Below are 23,470 nucleotides of genomic sequence, written 5' to 3'. Positions count from 1 at the left end.
CGCCCGGCTAATTTTTTGTATTCTTTAGTAGAAACGGGGTTTCACTGTGTTAGCTGGGATGGTCTCAATCTGCTGACCTCGTGATCCACCTGCCTCGGCCTCCCAAAGTGCTGGAATTACAGGCGTGAGCCACCGCGCCTGGCCACTTTCCTGTCTTTTATGAAACCTAAGTAGGATAGGCTGGTATTTCACCACACCCATTTGACAGATGAGGACATTGAGGGCTCAAGGACGAGGCCACTTTCTAAGGTGTGAGAGGCCAGTTAGTCTTGATCTTCTGGGAATCTCACCCATCTGGCTCAGGGCTTCCAGAAGCCATAAAACCTTAGCTGTAAATCCCAGCCCCCATCACTCTTGGTGTTAGCTGTATTTCAGCGTTCTTAAGAACTCGGCCATGCAGCCTAGCTAACCTACACCGCAGGTCAAATAAACAGATGTCAAGGTGCATGTGTGGCCTGCACAATGGACTGTGTGCTCTGTGCACTAAAAGTTAAGTGTCTGGGGTGGGGGCTGGGTGCGGAGGCTCACGCCTATAATCCCAGCACTTTGAGAGGCCGAGGAGGGTTGATCACCTGAGATCAGGAGTTCGAGACCAGCATGGGCAACATGGCAAAACTCCATCTCTACTACAAACACAAAACATAGCCGGGTGTAAAGGTGCGCCTGTAGTCCCAGCTACTCCAGAGGCTGAGGCAGGAGAATTGCTTGAACCCAGGAGGCGGAGGTTGTAGTGAGTGGAGATGGCACCACTGCACTGCCCGGGCAACAGAGGGAGGCTACGCCTCAAGAAAAAAAAAAAAAACTTAAGTGTCTGGGTTTGCAGAGTTCTAGACAGTGAGGAGTGGGGTAGGGAGGAAGAACCCCAAATTTTTTGCCCTATTTGCCCCCATCAAATTCCTCAACATTGTCAACATTGTTTCTAGAACATGTCCTGGGATTGTGGGAAGGGAGACCACCCATTTGCCCGTCTCTGAAGCTTCTGGGCTTCCAGACCCAGGTACTTTGCAGGAACCCAGCAACCCAGGCATCTCTAAGTCTCCGCCCAAGACCGGGATGCTACCCAGGGGAGGTGTCCAGGAGCCCAGCCTTTCCCAGATAGCACGCTCCGCCCGTCCCGAGGGTGCGCACCCGGCTGCACTCCCCTCCCGGGACCCAGGGCCCGGGAGCAGCCCCCATGAACCGCACGCGCGTCTGCAGCAGCCCCGCTCACGCCCCAGCGAGCCTCAACCCAGGCGTCCTGCCCCCTGCTCTGACCCCGGGTGGCCCCTACCCTTGGCGACCCCTCACGCACACAGCCTCTCCCCCACCCCCACCCGCGCACGCACACATGCAGATAACAGCACCGACCCCCGGCCGGAGCCGCAGAGTCCCTGGGCCACCCCGGTGGCTAGCTGCGTGCGCCGCACCGCGCTGTCCTCCCGGAGCCGGACCGGGGCCACCGCGCCCGCTCTGCTCCGATCCCGCGCCCCCTGGACAGCCGCCCTCTCCTCCAGGCCCGTGGGGCTGGCCCTGCCCCGCTGAGCTTCCCGGGATGAGGACTCCCGGTGTGGTCACCGGGCGCGCCCCAGGTCGCTGAGGGACCCCGGCCAGGCGCGGAGATGGGGGTGCACGGTGAGTACTCGCGGGCTGGGCGCTCCCGCCCACCCGGGTCCCTGTTTGAGCGGGGATTTAGCACCCGGGCTATTGGCCGGGAGGTGGCCGGGTTCAAGGACCGGCGACTTGTCAAGGACCCCGGAAGGGGGAGGGGGTGGGGCAGCCTCCACGTGCCAGCGGGGACTTGGGGGAGTCCTTGGGGATGGCAAAAACCTGACCTGTGACGGGAACACAGTTTGGGGGTGGAGGGGAAGAAGGTTTGGGGGTTCAGCTGTGCCAGTGGAGAGCAAGCTGATAAGCTGATAACCTGGGCGCTGGAGCCACCACGTATCTGCCGTATCTGCCCGAGGGAAAGCCTCTGTCACACCAGGATTGAAGTTTGGCCGGAGAAGTGGATGCTGGTAGCTGGGGGTGGGGTGTGCACACGGCAGCAGGATTGAATGAAGGCCAGGGAGGCAGCACCTGAGTGCTTGCACGGCTGGGGACAGTAAGGAGGAGCTGGGGCAGAGGCGTGGGGATGAAGGAAGCTGTCCTCCCACAGCCACCCTTCTCCTTCCTCCCCGCCTGACTCTCAGCCTGACTCTGTCTTCTAGAATGTCCTGCCTGGCTGTGGCTTCTCCTGTCCCTGCTGTCATTCCCTCTGGGCCTCCCAGTCCCGGGCGCCCCACCACGCCTCATCTGTGACAGCCGAGTCCTGGAGAGGTACCTCTTGGAGGCCAAGGAGGCTGAGAATGTCACGGTGAGACCCCTTCCCCAATACTTTCCACAGAACTCACACTCAGGGCTTCAGGGAACACCTCCCAGATCCAGGAACCTGGCACTTGGTTTGGAGTGGAGGTGGGAAGCTAGATATTGCCCCCTACGTAACAATAAGTCTGGTGACCCCAAACCATACCTGGAAACTAGGCAAGGAGCAAAGCCAGCAGGTCCTATGGCCTGCGGGCCAGGGTTAGAGCCCTCAGGGACCCTTAAGTCCCCGGGCCGTGTGCATTTCAGATGGGCTGTTCCGAAAGCTGCAGCTTGAATGAGAATATCACCGTCCCAGACACCAAAGTTAACTTCTATGCCTGGAAGAGGATGGAGGTGAGTTCCTTTTTTTTTCCTTTCTTTTGGAGAATCTCATTTTGCGAACCTGATAAGATGGAAGGGAGAATGATCGAGGGAAAGGTAAAATGGAGCAGCAGAGATGAGGATGCATGGGCGCAGAGGCTCACATCTGTAATCCCAGGGTTTTGAGAGGCCGAGATGGGAGAATTGCTTGAGCCCTGGAGTTTCAGACCAACCTGGGCAGCATAGTGAGATCCCCCATGTCTACAAACATTTAAAAAAATTAGTCAGGCGAGGTGGTGCATGGTGGTAATCCCAGATACTTGGGAGGCTGAAGCAGGAGGATCACTTGAGCCCAGGAATTTGAGGCTGCAGGGAGCTGTGATCACACCACTTCACTACAGCCTCAGTGACGGAGTGAGGCCCTGTCTCAAAAAAGAAAAGAAAAAAGAAAAGTAATGAGGGCTGTATGGAATATGTTCATTCATTCATTCATTCAACAAGTCTTATTGCATACTTTCTGTTTGCTCAGCTTGGTGCTTGGGGCTGCTGAGGGGCAGGAGGGAGAGGGTGGCGTGGGTCAGCTGACTCCCAGAGTCCACTCCCTGTAGGTCGGGCAGCAGGCCCTAGAAGTCTGGCAGGGCCTGGCCTTGCTCTCAGAAGCTGTCCTGCGGGGCCAGGCCGTGTTGGCCAACTCTTCCCAGCCTTGCAAGCCCCTGCAGCTGCACGTGGATAAAGCCATCAGTGGCCTTCGCAGCATCACCACTCTGCTTCGGGTGCTGGGAGCCCAGGTGAGTAGGAGCAGACACTTCTGCTTGCCCTTTCTGTAAGAAGGGGAGAAGGGTCTTGCTAAGGAGTACAGGAACTGTCCGTATTCCTTCCCGTTCTGTGGTACTGCAGTGACCTCCTGTTTTCTCCTTGGCAGCAGGAAGCCATCTCCCTTCCAGATGCAGCCTCCGCTGCTCCACTCCGAACAATCACTGCTGACACTTTCTGCAAACTCTTCCGAGTCTACTCCAATTTCCTCCGGGGAAAGCTGAAGCTGTACACGGGGGAGGCCTGCAAGAGAGGGGACAGATGACCAGGTGCGTCCAGCTGGGCACATCTACCACCTCCCTCACCAACATTGCCTGTGCCACACCCTCCCTCACCACTCCTGAACCCCATCGAGGGGCTCTCAGCTAAGCACCAGCCTGTCCCATGGACACTCCAGTGCCAGCAATGACATCTCAGGGGCCAGAGGAACTGTCCAGAGCACAACTCTGAGATCTAAGGATGTCACAGGGCCAACTTGAGGGCCCAGAGCGGGAAGCATTCGGAGAGCAGCTTTAAACTCAGGAGCAGAGCCATGCTGGGAAAACGCCTGAGCTCACTCGGCACCCTGCAAAATTTGATGCCAGGACACGCTTTGGAGGCAATTTACCTGTTTTTGCACCTACCATCAGGGACAGGATGACCTGGAGAACTTAGGTGGCAAGCTGTGACTTCTCCAGGTCTCACGGGCACTCCCTTGGTGGCAAGAGCCCCCTTGACACTGAGAGAATGTTTTGCAATCTGCAGCAGGAAAAATTAAGGGCAGGTTTTGGAGGTTGGAGGGTACTTGACAGGTGTGTGGGGGAGCAGGGCGGTAAGGGTGGAGCTGGGATGTGAGTGGGAACCGTGAAGACAGGATGGGGGCTGGCCTCTGGTTCTCGTGGGGTCCAAGCTTTGTGTATTCTTCAATCTCACTGGCAAGAACTGAAACCACAGATATGACTCTTGGCTTTTCTGTTTTCCGGGAACCTCCAAATCCCCTGGCTCTGTCCCACTCCTGGCAGCAGTGCAGCAGGTCCAGGTCCGGGAAACGAGGGGTGGAGGGGGCTGGGCCCTACGTGCTGTCTCACACAGCCTGTCTGACCTCTCGACCCTACCGGGCCTGAGGCCACAAGCTCTGCCTACGCTGGTCAATAAGGTGGCTCCATTCAAGGCCTCACCGCAGTAAGGCAGCTGCCAACCCTGCCCAGGGCAAACCTGTGGTGCGCTAAGATTGTCATCAAGCAGAGGGAGCCCAGAGGACGGGTCCCTTTGGAGGTTTTGGGGACTGGTAACAGCTGCCAACCCTGGTCACTGGCCCTTGTTAATTTCTGCCTCTTCTTTGGTCTCTTTGGCTGATGCCACACTCCCAGCATCAGCCTTCCGCCTCAATGCACACCCCCGCTAAGTCCAGCTGCCTCCTTTACTCACTTGGAGACTGTCACCATGAATGCTGTCCTCTGAAATTCACAAAAGGGGCGGTACATACAGGTGCGGTTGGAGCCACCTCTATAGACAGCATCTGCTCAGGGACAAGGGTCACTCTAGGTGGTTCATTTATATATTTGTGATTTTGTTTGTTTGTTTTTAGAGACAGTGTCTTGCTCTGTTGCCCAGGCTGGAGTGCAGTGGTGCAATCATGGGTCACTGCAGCCTCAAACTCCTGGGCTCAAGCGATCCTCTGGTCCCAGCCTCCTGAGTAGATGTGACTAAAGGCATGCATCGCCCTGCCCTGCTAATTTTTTAGTCATTTTAATTTTTTTTAGAGATGGAGTCTTGCTATGTTGCCCAGGCTGGTCTCAAACTCTGGGCTCAAGTGATCCTCCCTCCTCAGCCTCCCAAAGTGCTGGGATTACAGGTGTGAGCCATTGCGCCTGGTTTATTCCTTCTACCTAATCTCTTACCTGCTCCCTCACTCCCCTGGGGTGGGGGACATGGAACGAATGAACTCTACTTCCACTCTTGATTTCTACTTCTCATTTTTCCCTTTACTCTGACCACAACTTCAGATTCCTTCTCAGAAATAATGCTTCAGTGGGAAAGGACCACCTGGGAGGGACCTGTGCAGACAGCAAAAAACTGTCATAAAACTGTATGGGAGGCCAGGTACGATGGCTCATACCTGTAATCCCAGCACTTTGGGAGGCTGAGGCGGGTGGATCACCTGAGGTCAGGTGTTCGAGACCAGCCTGGCCAACGTGGTGAAACCCCATGTCTACTAAAAATACAAAAAATAAGCCGGGTGTGGTGGTGGGGTCCTGTAATCCCAGCTACTCTGGAGGCTGAGGCAAGAGAATCACTGAACCTGGGAGGCGGAGGTGGCATGAGCTGAGGTTGTGCCACAGAACTCCAGCCTGGGCGACAAGAGCGAAACTCTGTCTCTAAAACAAAACAAAGCAAAAACAAACAAACAAACAAAAACAACTGTATGGGGACCCCGATCCTGGTTGTTATCCCATGTGAGGGCCCGCCTTTCTGCTTGTATCATCATCTGTAGAGAAGTCAGCCTGTGTTCCCCTGCACATACGCAAACGGGAGAGAATGTTTTGCAATCTGCTGCAGGAAAAATTATGGACAGGTTTTGGAGGTTGGAGGGTACTTGACAGGTGTGTGGGGAGCAGAGCGGTAGGGGTGAAGCTGGAATGTGAGGAGTCTCCGAAGGGGAGGACGCAAGAGAATTTTCCCTCTATTCTAACCTGCTCCTGGGCTACAGTGCCCTCTTCAGCTCTTACTGGGAACTGCTAGAGAATCCATAGGGCTGTGACCTTGTACATTTCTCTCTTTTTCTTTTTCACTTTTTTCTTTCCCCTCCCCTCCCCTGCCCTCCCCTCCTCTTTTTTTTTTTTTTTTTTTGCAATGGAGTCTCACTCTGTCACCCAGGCTGGAGTGCAGTGGCGCGATCTCGGCTCACTGCAACCTCCGCCTCCCGGGTTCAGGCGATTTTCCTGCCTCAGCCTCCCGAGTACCTGGCACCTGCCAACACACTTGGCTAATTTTTTGTATTTTTAGTAGAGGTAGAATTTCACCATATTGACTAGGCTGGTCTCAAACTCCTGAGCTCAGAGGATCCGCCCACCTAGGCCTCCCAAAGTGCTGGGTTTACAGGCGTGAGCCACTGCGACCGGCCGTGACCTTGTACATTTCAATACACATTTGTGTTGTGGTTTCCACAGATGGCATTTGATTCTTGCACTACGAGTGCTGTGAGTCAGTAAAGGAGAAATCTCCCTCTTAGGCTGCTGACATTGGAACTAAGAGGCTTGTTCTTAAGCCAAAGGAATCTAGCTAATAAGAGATCGAGCTAGAACCTGAGCACAGAATTTAGGACTCCTAACCGCAAAGGCTGTCCACCTCTTAGCCTGATTTGTAGTCTAAGGCTCAGACATCTCATCAACGAGTAACCTGCTTTTTCCTCCCTCCTCCCCCTCTGCAGGATACAGGGTCACTGATCTTATTCCACAACTCTCTTCAGACTTCTTACTGCTTTCAGTTTCTAAAATACAATAAAAAAAAAAAAATAGTAATTTTCAACCAGATGTTGCAGCTCATGCCTGTAATCCCAGCACTTTGGGAGACCAAGATGGGAGGATCCCTTGAGCTCAGGAGTTTGAGACCATCCTGGGCAACATAGTGAGACCCCCATCTCTACAAAAAAAAATTAAAAATTAGCGGGATGTGGTGGCATGCACCTGTAGTGCCAGCTACTTGGGAGGCTCAGGGCAAACAGCACTTTGGAAGGCCGAGGTGGGCGGATCCTCTGAGCTCAGGAGTTTGAGACCAGCCTGGTCAACATGGTGAAACTCCATCTCTACTAAAATACAAAACATTAGCCAGGTGTGTTGGCAGGTAGTCCCAGCTACTCGGGAGGCTGAGGCAGGAAAATTGCCTGAACCCGGGAGGCAGAAGTTGCAGTGAGCCGAGATGGTGCCACTCCAGCCTGGGAGAATCACTCAAGCCTGGGAGGTTGAGGCTGCAGTGAGCTGTGATCACACCACTGCCTTCCAGCCTGGGTGACAGAGCAAGATCCCATCCCCACCCCCACAAAAATGGTAGTTATCAAACCTGAACTGTCTGACCCCTCCTGGGATGGATGTGAGAGGCGAATACTTTAGAAACATTTATTCCAAGTTTATAAAATGGCTACTGTGAAGCAAGCCTTTGCACTAAGTGCTAGGATACATGAAACAACACTCATAGCCCAGTGTCCAGTGGGCAGCCTCCTGGGGGCAAAAAGACAGACACACATTAATTCATTTTATTTTATTTTATTTTATTTATTTTTTGAGATAGGGTCTTGCTGTATCACCTAGGCTGGAGGGCAGTGGTGCAATCTCGGCTCACTTCAACCTGGGTTCAAGCAATTCTTGTGCCTCAATCTCCCAAGTAGCTGGGATTACAGGCACATGCCACCACACCCGGCTAATTTGTGTGTGTGTGGTTTTTTTTTTTTTTTTTTTTTTTTTTTTTTTTTGTGGTAGAGATGGGGTTTCTCCATGCTGGCCAGGCTGGTCTCGAACTCCTGATCTCAAGTGATCCACCCACCTCAGCCTCCCAAAATGCTGGGATTACAGGCGTGAGTCACTGCACCTCGCCTTGATGCACATTAATTCAAACACAGTCATTTTGGTATGGGACTCAGTCCTAAGCTGTGCAATGCCAAGAGGCCGGGGAAGCAAAGAACCACAGGAGTTAAAAGAACTAAGTGAGGCCCAGAGTCCGTGCTGAGAGGCAGATTCCCAAGGAAGGTGTTGCCAGATTTCAGAGGTTCTTCGAGTGCAGGCCAGGAAAGGAACTTTCCTCTGAACTATGATTGTGGTTATAATTAACAACACATTCAATCTGTGGCATCTGCATGCTACGATTCTCACCCCAACTCCATGAAGCAGGAGTACAATGAGGATCATCCGCATTTGTCAGATGGGGAGCTAAGTTCTGCTGGAAAGTGACAGAGCCAGCTCTTTTGCTGGAAAGGACAGGAGCCAGCGCAAAGCCTAGTTCTGAGTCAAGAGGTTACATAATTGTTTAAAGATGATGCCTTCTGTTTGTAGAGAGCTTGGCTATTTACATGAAAAGCATGTGATTTCCTGGCCTGCTTTTCATTTGCTCTCCTAACGCCAAAAGGAAGGCCAGGATGTTGGAGGGTCTTCATTTTGCAGAGGAGGAAACTGAGGCCCAGAGAGATTATGGGCCTTGCCCAGGTCATAAAACATGCAGATGGGGCTGGACAAGTGGTTCATACTGGTAATCCCAGCACTTTGGGAGACTGAGGTGGGAGGATGGCTTGAGCACAAAAGTTCCAGACTGGCCCCAGAAACATAGGGAGACCCTGTCTCTAAAAAATTTTTTAAAGTAGTGGGGCATGATGGTGTGCACCTGTAGGCCCAGCGGAAGCAGGAGGGATCACTTGAACCCAGGGATTTGAGACTGCATTGAACTATGATTGCAGCGCTGCACTCCAGCCTGGGTGATAGAGCAAGATCCTGTCTCAAAAGAGAGAGAGAGAAAAAAAAGGTCCGGGTGTGGTGGCTCAGGTCTGTAATTCCTGCACTTTGGGAGACCAAGGTGGGTAGATCACTTGAGGTCAGGAGTTTGAGACCTGCCTGACCAACATGGTGAAACCTCATCTCTACTAAAAATATAAACATTAGCCAGGTGTGGTGGTACACGCCTGTAATCCCAGCTACTTGGGAGGCTGAGGCATGAGGATTGCTTGAACCTGGGAGGCAGAGGTTGTAGTGAGCCTAGATGGAGTCACTGCACTCCATCCTGGGCAACAAGAGCGAGACTCCATCTCAAAAAGAAAAAAAAAAAAGAGAGAGAGAGAGAGAGAGATAGTCAATTTTCTCTCTGACCCAGGGTCACCAGGGAGAAGAAAGAGAAGAGATGGAGTGGATGAGACAGCTGTGGTCAGCAAGGCGTGTCCATCTTCCACGACCGACTCCTTCCCATTCAATCCCCTGCTGTGGGCTCCTGCTTCTGCTTCTTCCCTACGTAGGCAGAAGGTACCTATCAACTTCCTTTCTTCCCAACTCCCCGCTCTGAGTACTGCCCTAGAAGCCAACTCAGCTGCCTCCTGCTGCCCCAGCTCTCCATCTTAACTGCAGCCTCTCGCTCCTGGGTACTCATTGCCTCAAATCCTACCTCTGGGCCCAAGCAGCAGGCTGAACAAAGACCTGTCCCCGGCTGGGTGTAGTGGCTCACGCCTGTAATCCCAGCACTTTGGGATGCCGAGGCGAGTGGATCACAAGGTCAGGAGATCAAGACCATCCTGGCTAAGACGGTGAAACCCTGTCTTTACTAAAAATACAAAAAATTAGCCGGGGGTGGCGGCGTGTGACTGTAGTCCCAGCTACTCCGGAGGCTGAGGCAGGAAAACGGCGTGAACCCAGGAGGTGGAGGTTGCAGTGAGCCGAGATTGCACCACTGCACTCCAGCCTGGGCAACAGAGAGAGACTGTCTCAAAAAACAAATAAACAAACAACAACAACAACAACAACAAACCTGTCCCCAGTTCACAGGTCACCTAGGATTCATCTTTTCTTTTTTTTTTTTTTTTTTTAAGATGGGTTTCGCTCTTGTTGCCCAGGCTGGGGTGCAATGGAGCAATCTCAGCTCACAACAACCTCCACTTCCCGGGTTCAAGCGAATCTTCTGCCTCAGCCTCCTGAATAGCTGGGATTACAGGCATACGCTATCACATCCAGCTAATTTTGTATTTTTAGTAGAGACGGGGTTTCTCCATGTTGGTCAGGCTAGTCTCAAACTCCTGACCTTAGGTGATCTGCCTGCCTCAGCCTCCCACAGTGCTGGTATTACAGGCGTGAGCCACTGTGCCTGGCCAGTCACCTAGGATTCTACTGGAATTACTGAACCCTAGTTAAGTAGGTGATCTCACCACGGTAGGGCTTGTTGCTGGAGTTGTATTAGCTAAATAGGGTCTTTTAGACACTGGAATCTAAGCTGAATGCTAATTATATTATTTCAAGCTGGTCAAAGTTAATTCTACTAAAATTCCATCATGAAACTGCGGCATCGTGAAAGACTGTTGGCAACAGATAAATAGATGATAGTATAGTTTCTCAACTTACAGGAGTCATGCCCAAATGTCTCTAAACTCCCTTATTTATTTAAGAAAACTGATTATTAAAAATGGCCAGTGGCTCATGCCTGTAATCCCAACACTTTGGGAGGCCAAGGTGGGCGGATCACCTGAGGTCGGGAGTTCTAGACCAGCCTGAGCAACATGGTGAAATCCTGTCTCTACTAAAAATACAAAAATTGGGCGTGGTGGTGCACGCCTGTAATCCCAGCTACTTGGAAGGCTGAGGCAGGAGAATCGCTTGAACCCGGGAAGCGGAGGTTGCAGTGAGTCGAGATCGTACCATTGTACTCCAGGCTGGGCGACAAGGGCAAAACAAGAGAAAAAAAAATTATGTGACCAGGTGCGGTGGTGTACACTTGTAAAATCAGCACTGTGGGAGGCCAAGGTGGGAGCATCACTTGAGGCTGGTAGTTCGAGACCACCCTGGTCAACATAGCAAGACCCCGTCTCTATAAAAAATGTTTTAAAAAATTAGCTGGGCTACTAAAAAGTAGGCTGTAGTTCCAACTACTTGGGAGGCTGAGGTTGTAGTGAGCTATGATTGAGCCACTGCACTCCAACCTGGGTGATAGAGCGAGACACTGGATCAAAAAAAAAAAAAAGTGACTGCCACACATAGATTTCTTTCTTTTATTATTATTATTTTTTTATTTTTATTATTTTTATTTTTTTTTGAGACGGAGTCTCGCTCTGTTGCCCAGGCTGGAGTGCAGTGGCCGGATCTCAGCTCACTGCAAGCTCCGCCTCCCGGGTTTACACCATTCTCCTGCCTCAGCCTCCCGAGTAGCTGGGACTACAGGCGCCCGCCACCTCGCCCGGCTAATTTTTTGTAGTTTTTAGTAGAGACGGGGTTTCACCGGGTTAGCCAGGATGGTCTCAATCTCCTGACCTCGTGATCCGCCCGTCTCGGCCTCCCAAAGTGCTGGGATTACAGGCTTGAGCCACCGCGCCCGGCCTCTTTTATTATTATTTTTTGAGACAGAGTCTCACTCTGTCACCCAGGCTGGAGTGCAATGGCGCGATCTTGGCTCACCGCAACCTCCACCTCCTGTGTTCAAGCGATTCTCCTGCCTCAGCCTCCCAAGTAGCTGGGATTACAGGTGCGCACCACCATGCCCAGCTAATTTTTGTATTTTTAGTACATGCTGGGTTTCACCATGTTGGCCAGGTTGATCTCAAACTCCTGGCCTCAGGTTATCCACCCTCCTTGGCCTCCCAAAGTGTTGGGATTATAGGTGTGAACCACTGCACCCAGCCAACATCATAGATTTCTGTCTTTTAAAAAATCTTGGCTGTTCTGATTGAGCCTCCTCCACAGTCTTACAGAGGAAGGAGCTAAAACACAGAGAGGGTGAGAAAAGTTCCCAAAGACACACAGCAAATTTAGGACTGGGCTCCAGTTCTCTCCAGGGGTTTTCCACAGCCCAAGGTCTCTCACACCTGTTCCTGCAAGCTGCCAGTCTTGTCAAGATTGCCAGTCTCTGGGGCCTTGCTGGTTCCTGACTCCCTAAAATACAGGGCCCAAGGGTCCCCCCCAATTTTCCTGTCATGCCTTGAGCTCCCCACCCCCACTTCCATACGGATTGGGAGCTGTGACCCCCAGCTCTGTGTTCCCAAAGGGAGGTCAGCTAAAGCAGCCACCAGGGGACTTATTGCCCAACAGGGAGTGGCTATGATCAATGCCTTCTGCTGCTCTTCCCTGGGTTAACCATTTCCTGGCCCTTGCCCCTCTGTTGATTCCTCTGCTAACCTGGTATGGAGGAAGGGTGGACAAGGGCTTGGAATGGGCACCCTTGATATCCCCAGCTCTGACATAAACAGGCAGGGGGGCTCTCAGTCCTCAGATGTGGTCCTCAGATGTCATCCCTGCGTGGGTTCTGTTGGCATTCCATGGCGAGGCTCTTCAGCCTCATTTGGGCAGAAGGGGTCCTGGAGACTGCAGAGGGGCTTTCTTTTTCTTTTATTTATTTCTTTTTAGAAACATAGTCTCCTAGTGTTGTCCAGGCTGGAGTGCGGTGGTGCAATCACAGCTCACTGCAGCCTTGAACTCCTGGGCTCAGGCGACCCTCCTGCCTCAGCCTCCTGAGTAGCTGGAACCACAGGTGCGCACCACCACGCTTAGATAATTTTTGTATTTTTTTGTGTAGAGGGTGGGTTCTCACTATGTTGCTCAAGCTGGTCTCGAATTTCTGGGCTCAAGTAATCCTCCTACCTTGGCCTCCCAGAGTTCTGGGATTACGGGCACAAGCCACTGTGCCTGGCCATTTCTTTCTTTCTTTCGTTATTTTTTGAGACACATTTTTGCTTATTGCCCAGGCTGGAGTGCAATGGCATGATCTTGGCTCACTGCAACCTCCGCCTCCCAGGTTCAAGCAGTTCTCCTGCCTCAGCCTCCTGAGTAGCTGGGAGTACAGGCATGTGCCCCCATGCCCAGCTAATTTTTTTGTATTTAGTCAAGACTGGGTTTCACCATGTTGGTCAGGCTGGTCTCGAACTCCTGACCTCGAGTGATCCGCCCACCTGACCTCAAGTGATCCGCCCACCTCGGCTTCCCAAAGTGCTGGGATTACAGGCATGAGCCACTGTGCCCAGCCTCTGGCCATTTCTTAATATGATCCAACCACATACCTACTGATAAATATTTATCATGATAATTTTTCCTATTGTAAACAATGTTGCAATTAACATCTTTAGGTATGGGCAAATTTGTGCAAAGTGCATGTACTTCTGCAGCAAGATTCCTAGAAAGGAAATGTTAGGTCAAAGATATGCACGTTTGAAAGTTCAATAGTCATTGTCAAATGCCTTCTAAGAAGTTTTCTGGCCAGGCACAATGGCTCATGCCTGTAATCCCAACACTTTGGGAGGCCAAGGTGGGTGGATCACCTGACATCAGAAGTTCGAGACCAGCCTGACCAACATGATGAAATCCGATCTCTACTAAAAATGCAAAATTAGCTGGGTGTGGTGGCACATGCCTGTAATCCCCATTATTTGGGAGGCTGAGGCAAGAGAATTGCTTGAACTCAGGAGGCAGAGGTTGCAGTGAGCTGAGATTGCGCCATTGCACTCTAGCCTGGGTGACAGAGCGAGACTCCTCCCCAAAAACAAACAAGCAAAGAAACAAACAAACCAAAAAATAAATGCCTTCTGAGAAGTTTTCCCCGTCTGGGCACAATGGCTCATGTTTGTAATCTCAGCACTTTGGGAGGCTGAGGCAGGAAGATCACTGGAGCCCAGGAATTTGAGACCAGCCTGGGCAACATAGTGAGACCCTATCTCTATAAAAAAAAAACAAAAACAAAAACAAACCCAAAAATTAGCTAGGCATGGTGGCTCGTGCCTGTAATCCCAACTACCCTGGGAGGCCGAGGTGGGAGGACTGCTTGAGCCTGGGAGGTTGAGGCTGCAGTAAGCTGCGACGGCACCTCTGCACTCCAGCCTGGGCAACAGAGTGAGACCCTGTCTCAAAAAAAAAAAAAAAAAAAAGGTTTTCACCAACATTCTTTTTTTGTTTTGTTTTGAGACAGGGTCTCACTCTGTTGCTCTGGCTGGAGTGCAGTGGCTTGATCATAGCTCACTGCAGCCTCGAACACCTAAGTCCTCCCGCCTCGACCTCGCAACTAGCTGGGACCTACAGGCACATACTGCCATGCTTGGTTAATTTTTACATTTTTTGTGGAGACAGGGTCTCACTCTTTTACCCAGACTGGTCTCTAGCCTCAAGCGGTCCTACCGTCTCGGCCTCAAAAAAGCACTTGGGGCCGGGCGCGGTGGCTCAAGCCTGTAATTTCAGCACTTTGGGAGGCCGAGACGGGCGGATCACGAGGTCAGGAGATCGAGACCATCCTGTCTAACTCGGTGAGACCCCGTCTCCACTAAAAAATACAAAAAAACGCCGGCCGGGCGCGGTGGCTCAAGCCTGTAATCCCAGCACTTTGGGAGGCCGAGGCGGGCGGATCACGAGGTCAGGAGATCGAGACCATCCTGGCTAACACAGTGAAACCCCGTCTCTACTAAAAAAATACAAAAAACTAGCCGGGCGAGGTGGCGGGCACCTGTAGTTCCAGCTACTCGGGAGGCTGAGGCAGGAGAATGGCGTAAACCCGGGAGGCGGAGTTTGCAGTGAGCTGAGATCTGGCCACTGCACTCCAGCCTGGGTGACAGAGCGAGACTCCTTCTCAAAAAAAAAAAAAAAAAAAATACAAAAAAACTAGCTGGGCGAGGTGGCGGGCGCCTGTAGTACCAGCTACTTGGGAGGCTGAGGCAGAGAATGGCGTAAACCCGGGAGGCGGAGCTTGCAGTGAGCTGAGATCCGGCCACTGCACTCCAGCCTGGGCGACAGAGTGAAACTCCGTCTCAAAAAAAAAAAAAAAAAGCACTTGGGATTACCAGCATGAGCTACTGCACCTGGCCACCAACCTACAGTCTTATCATCACTGAGTTCGTATCTACCTGCATCATCTTGTCCAACACTCCATACTACCGATCTTTCAAATTGTTGTCGGCTGGGCACAGTAGCTCATGCCTATAATTCCAGCACTTTGGAAGGCCAAGGCAGGCAGATCACTTGAGCCCAGGAGTTTAAGACCAGCCTCGGCAACATGGCAAAACCCTGTTTCTGCAAAATATACAAAAATTAGCCGGGCTTGGTGGCGTGTGCCGGTAGTCCCAACTACTCCAGAGGCTAAGATGGGAGGATCACCTGAGCCTGGGGGTTGAAGCTGCAGTAAGCCAAGTCATGCTGCTGCACTCCAGCCTGGGTAACAGAACGAGATCCTGTCTCAAAAAAAAAATTTTTTTTTTGGTCAATATAAGAGTCATAGTTTTGATTAGCATTTCCCTTATTACCAGTGAAACAGAACAGCTTTTCAGATGTTTGCTGGTTGTTTGTATCTCTTCCTCTGTGACTTATCTTTCTCAGTGATTTGCCAATAGGCATTTGCAGTCCTTTTTTATTTTTGACACAGAGTCTCACGATCTCGGCTCACTACAACCTCCACCTACCAAGTTCAAGCGATTCTCATGCCTCAGCCTCCTGAGTAGCTGGGATTATGAGCATGTGCCACCACCCCTGGCTAATTTTTTGTATTTTTAGTAGAGATGGGGTTTTGCCATGTTGGCCAGGCTGGTCTTGAACTCCTGACGTCAAGTGATCCACCCGCCCTGGTGTCCCAAATGCTGGGATTACAGGTGTGAGCCACCATGTCTGGCCGTTTGCAGTCCTTCCTTCACCTAACTCTCCAGTTGCCACCGTTGCCAGTTATAGAATTTTAGGTTTGAAATGGTTTTCTGTTGGAATTCTGCAGACAATGTTCCGCTGTGTCTTAGACTCCATGGTTGCTCTTGAAAAGCTGGATGCCATGTTGATTTCTGATCGTTGGTATATGACCCGTTATTATCTATTTGAAAGTGTTTCAGATCTTCTCTTCTCCCGTGATAGTCTGAAATCCAGTGCTTCCATGGGTCTCTGTGCATTCATCACCCTGGACACCTTTGTAATCTAGAGACTTGTATACTTCAGTGCTGGGTATTTTTCTTGTGTGCTTTTCTTTTTAAAATAATAATTTCTTTTCCTGTGTTCTCTCTTTTGGAACTCCTTTCGTTTGAGGTTAGACTTCCTGGGTTGATCCTCCAAACCTGTTTCCTTTTTGTGTCTTTCTCTTTTTTTCTCCCTTCTCTCTAGTTTACTTCCCTCAATTTCAGTCTACAACGCTTCTACTGGATGGTAAATTTCAACTCTCGTAGCTTTAATTTCCCAGAGCTTTTCTGTGTTTCTCTGTTCATTCTTCATGGCATCCTTGGAAGGATGCCAAGCTAAGGAGGCCAAGGGTGAATAAAAGGGGTCCAGGCTCCCAACTGTGCCCTTCTCCTCTCCCCTGGGAGCCACCACTGAGGTTCCTCATGGTTCCTCCGGTCTGGACTCTGCTGCTGCTGGTGGGGGCTGCCCATCTCAGGTAAGCTGGGCCCAGCGGGTAATGATAAACCAGAGTCAGTTGAGGGTGGCTATAGGAATACGGAAGGGCAGAGCTGGAGGGGGTGAGCAGGCTAACAGCAAAAGACCTGGAGAGAGGCCGGGCGTGGTGGCTCACACTTGTAATCCCAGCACTTTGGGAGGCTGAAGTGGGCGGATCACGAGGTCAGGAGATCCAGACCATCCTGGCCAACATGGTGAAACCCCGTCTCTACTAAAAATACAAAAAATTAGCCAGGTGTGGTGGTGCACACCTGTAGTCCCAGCTACTTTGGAGGCTGAGGCAGGAGAATCACTTGAACCTGGGAGGCAGAGTTTGCAGTGAGCCGAGATCATGCCATTGCACTCCAGCCTGGGTGACAGAGTGAGACTCCGTCTCAAAAAAAAAAAAAAAAAAAGACCTGGAGAGGAAGGGGGAAACCCAGTGGGATAGAAATGGGTTGACCTTGACCACTGACCAGGAAGGGGGAGAGCTGCACAGTCCCAGAGCCTGGAATTAAGGGGCAGTTTCTGGGAGCAGGACAGGGCTACAATGTGAGAAGGGACAGAGGAGGTGCAGAACTGGAAGACACATGTAAGGCTAGGAGAGAAGGATCGAGGGGTCAGGCCCTCAGGAAATGGACAAGACCCAGGGTGGACCCAGCTGATGAGACAGACTTAAGTACGAGGCAGCAAAGAAATGATGGATGACAGGCCAGGCGTGGTAGCTCACCCCTGTAATCCCAGCACTTTGGGAGGCCGAGGCGGGTGGATCACCTGAGGTCAGGTGTTCGAGACCAGCCTGACTAACATGGTGAAACCTTGTCTCTACTAAAAACATAAAATTAGCCAGGCATGGTGGTGCATGCCTGTAATCCCAGCTACTTGGGAGGCTGAGGCAGGACGGTCACTTGAACCCGGGAGGCGGAGGTTGCAGTGAGCTGAAATTGCACCATTGCACTCCAGCCTGGGCAACAAGAGTGAAACTCCGTCTCAAAAGAAAAAAAGAAATGATGGATGTCTTGGTGTCCTGCAGTGTGTTTGGGAGAATTTGAACAAGTAGAACTTCAACAACAAAAAACTGAGGGCTGAGCACAGTGGCTCCTACCTGTAATCCCAGCACTTTGGGAGGCCAAGGCGGGAGGACTGCGTGAGGTCAGCAGGTCACTGCAAACTCTGCCTCCCAGGTCAGGAGGCCAGCCTGTGCAACACAGAAAGACACCATCTCTATAAAAAAATAGAAATAAATTAGCTGGGTGTGGTGGCATGCTCCTGTAGTCCCAGCTACTGGGGAGGTTGAGGTGGGAGGATTGCTGGAGCCCAGGGGTTTGGGGCTGCAGTGAGTTGTGATTGCACCACTGCACTCCAGCCTGAGTGCCAGGGAAAAGAAAAGAAAAGAAAAGAAAAAAAGTCAAGTCACATACATTCACTGCATAAACACGGATCATCCTTACGTGACCACTCAGAAAGCTTACAGTCACTGAGTCTTATAATTCTTGATAATGACAAGAGTTGCATTTTTGCTTTCTCCAAATCACTCCCAAGGAGAGAGAAGCCTCTGGACAAGAAGCTGGTTGTTCGCAGCTCTAGGGACAACTGTGAGTTGGAAACCAGGAGTGCTAAGATTTCTCCTCCCTCCTCTGAACCCACATTCTGCCACCAGAACGCCAGTGCCTGAGTTCCTAGCAGAAGCAGCCACCTCCAGTCCCCTCCGGGCATCAGCCAGGACTACAAAACGTGTCCCACCAGACCAAGTCCAGCCCTCCAACCTCAGTTCATGACCCCGACCTTGGCATTCTGTCCACTCTCCCAGACCTGAATTTCTCCTAAAAGATTCGCTCTTTCAAATCTCTGCTCTGGGCCGGGCGCTGTGGCCTCACACCTGTAATCCCAACACTTAGGGAGGCCGAGGTGGGAGGATGGCTTGAGGCCAGGAGTTTGAGAGTAGCCTGGGCAACACAGTTAAGACTCCATTTCTACAAAAAACAAACAATTTCTGCTCTGGACCCCAAGTCTTTGCGACAGCTTTCTTTTTATTTTCTTTTTTTTTTTGAGACGGAGTCTCCCTCTGTTGCTCAGGCGGGAGTGCAGTGGCGTGATCTTGGCCTCACTGCAAAGTTCGCCTCCTGGGTTCAAGCGTTTCTCTTGCCTCAGCCTCCCCAGTAGCTGGGACTACAGGTGTGCGCCACCACACCCGGCTGATTTCATGGCAGCTTTCTCTAAGCCTAGCAATCTTGCTACTTCCATCTCCCAGTGTGGTTCTGGGCCCTGCCCCTGTCCTCTCTGAAATCTCACAGTGACCCGTTCTTCCTAGACGTCCTCACCCAGTGTGATTTTGAGGACGACGCCAAACCCCTCTGTGACTGGTCCCAAGTGTCCGCAGATGATGGAGACTGGGTTCGAGCCAGCGGGCCCTTTCCCACCAGCACCACCGGGCCTCCCGGGGGGTACCCCAATGGAGGTAAGGGGCTACGGTTTTCGGGGGACCATGAGCAGGGAAGTGGCTGGGAGGCGGGAATGGCTAGATGGAGGGAGAAGGGAGGCAACCAGATCAGAGTGCCGGGGCTCTGAGAAGGGGATGGGTGGGGGCAGCCCTCGGAGGTGACTGGGCCTCAGGGTCCTGGGCTCTGCCTCCCCCAGAGGGCAGCTATCTGCATATGGAATCGAACAACTTCCACCGTGGGGGCGTGGCCCGCCTGCGCAGCCCCAACCTATGGGAGCAAGGCCCCCTCTGCGTGAACTTCGCCTACCACATGTTTGGGCTGTCTTGGGGCGCCCAGCTCAGGCTGCTGCTGCTCTCGGGGGAAGAGGGCCACCGCCCCCATGTGCTCTGGAAACACCGGAACACCCAGAGACCCTCCTGGATCCCCACCACCGTCACTGTGCCCGCAGGGTTCACTCTGCCCACCCGGGTAAGGCCAGGGGCAAATTGTGGGACCTCGGGGGAAATCTGGGTGTTGGGGAGTCTGGGGGTGGAGGTGTGGCAAAAAGGGATTGTGGGGGCTAAGCCATCTAAAATCAGGAAGGAAACTAGGAACCAGGAGGCCTGGCTGAGGGGCTCATGGGGTTGGGTCCATTTATCTTCTTGCAGCTGATGTTTGAGGGAACACGGGGTAGCGCTGCCTACCTGGACATTGCCCTGGATGCCCTCTCTATTCGCCGGGGCTCCTGCAATCGTGGTGAGTCCCTGTCCCTTCTCCTCCCCCCGCCTGCCCTCGGACCCTTTTCTCTCCGCCCTCGCACAACTACCCAGGGTGACAGGAGCAGTTCATGGGCCAGGAGTCTAGTTGCTTCCTCTGCCTCTGCCCTCCATGCCAGAGGCAGAGATCACGCCACTGCACTCCAGACTGGGTGACAGAACGAGACTCTGCCTCAAAAAAAAAAAAAAAAAAAAAGATGAAGAATGAAAGGTGCCAGAGAAAGGAGATGAGGAGCTGGCTGTACTGGGTCTGCCAGGTGGAGCTTGTAGGGCTTTGACTCTGGTAGCAGCCACGCCTAAAGAGAGGTCTCCGCCCAGCACTGTGGCTCAGGCCTGTAATCCTAGCACCTTGGGAGGCCAAGGTGGGAGGATGGTGTGAGGCCAGGAGTTTGAGATCAACCTGGGCAACATAGGGAGACCCTGATGTCTACAAAAGAATTTATTTATTTATTTATTTATTTATTTGAGACGGAATTTCACTCTTGTCACCCAGGCTGGAGTGCAGTGGCGCGATCTCAGCTCACTGCAACTTCTGCCTCTTGGGTTCAAATGATTCTCTTGCCTCAGTCTCCCAAGCAGCTGGGATTACAGGTGCCCACCACCATGCCTGGCTAATTTTTGTATGTTTAGTAGAGCTGGGGTTTCATTGTGTTGTCAAGGCTGTTCTAGAACTCTTGACCTCAGGTGATCTGCCCACCTCAGCCTCCCAAAATGCTGAGATTACAGGCATAAGCCACTGCGCCTGGCCAAAAACTTTTAAAAAATTAGCTGGGTTGGCCGGGTGCGGTGGCTCAAGCCTGCAATCTCAGCACTTTGGGAGGCTGAGACGGGCGGATCATGAGGTTAGGAGATCGAGACCATCCTGGCTAACACGGTGAAACCCGGTCTCTACTAAAAAATACAAAAAACTAGCCAGGTGAAGTGGCGGGTGCCTGTAGTCCCACCTACACGGCAGGCTGAGGCAGGAGAATGGCGTAAACCCAGGAGGCGGAGCTTGCAGTGAGCTGAGATCCGGCCACTGCACTCCAGCCTGGGCGACAAGAGCGAGACTCCGTCTCAAAAAAAAAAAAAAATTAGCTGGGTGTGGTGGTGCCACCTGTAGTCTTAGCTACTCGAGAGGCTGAGGTGGGAGGATTGCTTGAGTCCAGGAGTTCGAGGCTGCAGTGAGCTATGATCACACCACTGTACTCCAGCCTGGGTGACAGAGACCCTGTCTCTAAAAAAGAAGAAATATTATCTCTTCCCTTCTTTCTTTCCTCTCAGTCTGTATGATGCAAACATGCAGCTTTGATATTCCAAATGACCTCTGTGACTGGACCTGGATCCCAACTGCCTCCGGGGCCAAGTGGACTCAGAAGAAAGGGTCGTCGGGAAAGCCAGGCGTGGGGCCTGATGGCGACTTCTCTAGCCCTGGTAGTGAGTAGCGGCCATGCTTCTGTCTTTCTGGGCACCACGCACCCTACCGTAATTGCCCTGGGATGGTCTGGTATGAACACCTACAGCTTCAAGCCTCTTATCAGCTCAAGTTTCACCCAGGAAGCTGATTTCAAGAACCCAGCCAGCCTCCCCCACCACCGCCCTACAAGCTCTTCCTGGCACACCCCATACAGCCAGCTCCTCATCTCCTTTCTCTGGCACCTTTCATTCTTTTTTTTCTTTCTTTTTTTTTTTTTGTTTGAGGCAGTCTCGTTCTGTCACCTAGTCTGGAGTGCAGTGGCATGATCTCTGCTCACTGCAACCTCTGCCTCCTAGGTTTAAGCAATTCACCTGCCTCAACCTCCCGAGTAGCTGGGACTACAGGCATGCACCACCACACCCGGATAATTTTTGTATTTTTGGTAGAGACAGGGTTTTACCATGTTGGCCAGGCTGGTCTCGAACTCCTGACCTCAAGTGATCCACCTGCCTCAGCCTCCCAAATGCTGGGATTACAGGCATGAGTCATTGTTTCTGGCCCCTTTCATTCTTCATTCATTCAAGAAATACTGAGCACCTACAATATGCCAGCTGCTGTCCTAGGCACTTGAGATACACCAGTGTACAAAACAGACAAGGAAGAGTAGGGTGGGGTAGTGGGGGACAGTTACCGAAACAAAGTAAATATAGTTATAAAGTGAGCGGTGCCACTGGGAAAATAAAAAGTTGAACAAGTTTGGAGCCAAGTGCACTGGTTCACACCTGTAATCCCAGCGCTTTGGGAAGGTGAGACGGGAGGATCACCTCAAGTGATCCGCCCACTTCGGCCTCCCAAAGCGCTGGGATTACAGGCATGAGCCACTGTACTCAGCCGTGAGTTATCAATTATTTATTTATTTATTTCTGAGACAGTCTCGCTCTGTCTCCCAGGCTGGAGTGCTGTGACTTGATCTCAGCTCACTGCAACCTCTCCCGCCCAGGTTCAATTGGTTCTCCTACTTCAGCCTCCTGAGTAACTGGGACTACAGGTGTGCACCACCATGCCCAACTAATTTTTATATTTTTAGTAGAGATGGGGTTTCCCTACGTTGGCCAGGCTGGTCTCGAACTCCTGACCTCAGGTGATCCATCCACCTCGGCCTCCCAAAGTGCGGGGATTATAGGCGTTGAGCCACTGTGCCTGTGTGAGTTATCAATTTTAAATGGGCTGGTCACAGTAGGTCACATTCAGGACACATTTGAGCATGAACTTGAAAAAGGTGAGGGAGTAAGGCCTGAAAATTATCAGGGGTAGAGGAGGATATTCCAGGCTGAGGGGCCAGCTGTGCGAAGGTCCTGAGGTAGCAGTAGGGCTGTCAGGGAAGGAGGGGATCAAGGTACAGCAAACAGCCATGTGGCCGGGATGAAGAGGGTGACCTGAGATCCACAGGAGAGGCAGATCACATAGAGCCTTAAAGGCTATCGTCAGGACTGTGGATTTTCTGTTCTGTATGAATGGGGAGCTTTTGCAGGATTTTGAGCAATTATTTGATCTGACTTATTTTTAAAGCATTTTTTTGTGTTGCGAATCCACTAAGAACAGTCAAGGTCGATGCAGAGAGGCTGTTTAGGAGTCTTTTGCAAAACTCCAGGCGATATTCTTTCTTTCTTTCTTTCTTTTTTGAGACGGAATCTTGCTCTGTCGCCAGGCTGGAGTACAGTGGTGCAATCTCGACTCACTGCAACCTCTGCCTTCTGGGTTCAAGTGATTCTCCTGCCTCAGCCTCCCGAGTAGCTGGGATTACAGGCGCGTGTCACCATGCCTGGCTAATTTTTGTATTTTTAGTAGAGATGGGGTTTCATCATGTTGGTCAGGGCGGTCTCAATCTTCTGACCTTGTGATCCACCCACCTTGGCCTCCCAAAGTGCTGGGATTACAGGCATGGGTCACTGTGCCTGGCTGATAGTCTTTCTTTCTGTGCACCCAAGTCTGTCCCTAGCTTCTTTCCAACACCTCCCTATGCTCGCAGCTGAGCTTCTTTCTCTTTCTACTGTTGACTTCTTCCTTTTCTCTCTCACACAACATTCACTTTCTCTCTCAATCTTCTCCACACAACCCACATTTCAACCCCTCACTCAAGAGGCCAAGCATAGAGAGTTCTGCTCTCTAATTTCCTTTCTGAGTTTATACTTCTTAATTTTGAATTTAAAAAAATGTTTTTAAAAACTAAGCCAGGTGCAGTAGCTCAGGGCCTGTAATCCCAGAACTTTGGGAGGCCGAGGTGGGCAGATCACTTGAGGCCAGGAGTTCAAGACCAGCCTGGGACATATAGTGAGATCTTGTCTCAACAAAAAATACAAAAATTAGCCCAGCGTGGTGGCGCACATC

The 23,470-nt window shown here is 51.7% G+C and overlaps 2 protein-coding genes across 4 annotated transcripts in view; both read left to right on the top strand.

Annotated features, from left to right (window-relative positions):
• The first annotated feature begins 720 nt into the window (after positions 1–720).
• On the top strand, positions 721–4,378 carry EPO (erythropoietin). Of its 3 annotated transcripts, XM_030931973.1 has the most exons (6): positions 721–997; positions 1,334–1,611; positions 2,187–2,332; positions 2,590–2,676; positions 3,252–3,431; positions 3,566–4,378. In XM_030931973.1, the coding sequence occupies exons 2-6, from the start codon at positions 1,599–1,601 to the stop codon at positions 3,719–3,721; spliced, it is 582 nt and encodes a 193-aa protein (XP_030787833.1). In that variant the 5' UTR covers positions 721–997; positions 1,334–1,598; the 3' UTR covers positions 3,722–4,378. The 3 variants fall into 3 exon arrangements, with proteins under 3 accessions (XP_030787833.1, XP_010376037.2, XP_010376036.2); XM_010377735.2 differs by having other exon boundaries at positions 721–1,611; positions 3,569–4,378; XM_010377734.2 differs by having other exon boundaries at positions 721–1,611.
• Positions 4,379–16,438: 12,060 nt separating this feature from the next.
• The window catches only part of ZAN (zonadhesin), a 64,016-nt gene continuing 56,984 nt past the window's right edge, over positions 16,439–23,470 (top strand). Inside the window, exons 1-6 of the mRNA XM_030932772.1 lie at positions 16,439–16,491; positions 18,033–18,085; positions 18,802–18,948; positions 19,128–19,399; positions 19,579–19,666; positions 20,950–21,102. Of these exons, the coding sequence (XP_030788632.1) occupies positions 16,439–16,491; positions 18,033–18,085; positions 18,802–18,948; positions 19,128–19,399; positions 19,579–19,666; positions 20,950–21,102 (766 nt within the window). The remainder of the gene's footprint in view (positions 16,492–18,032; positions 18,086–18,801; positions 18,949–19,127; positions 19,400–19,578; positions 19,667–20,949; positions 21,103–23,470) is intronic.

This window comes from Rhinopithecus roxellana, chromosome 6 (genome assembly GCF_007565055.1).
Source record: "Rhinopithecus roxellana isolate Shanxi Qingling chromosome 6, ASM756505v1, whole genome shotgun sequence".
NCBI classification, from domain to species: Eukaryota; Metazoa; Chordata; class Mammalia; order Primates; family Cercopithecidae; genus Rhinopithecus; species Rhinopithecus roxellana.
This window is presented reverse-complemented; position numbering and strand designations above follow the sequence as displayed.

Bases quoted from the DNA above. Each gene is read 5' to 3' on its own strand.
- EPO (XM_030931973.1), top strand. The intron at 2,333-2,589 runs GTGAGACCCCTT...TGTGCATTTCAG, and splicing joins AGGAGGCTGAGAATGTCACG to ATGGGCTGTTCCGAAAGCTG. The intron at 3,432-3,565 runs GTGAGTAGGAGC...TCTCCTTGGCAG, and splicing joins TTCGGGTGCTGGGAGCCCAG to CAGGAAGCCATCTCCCTTCC.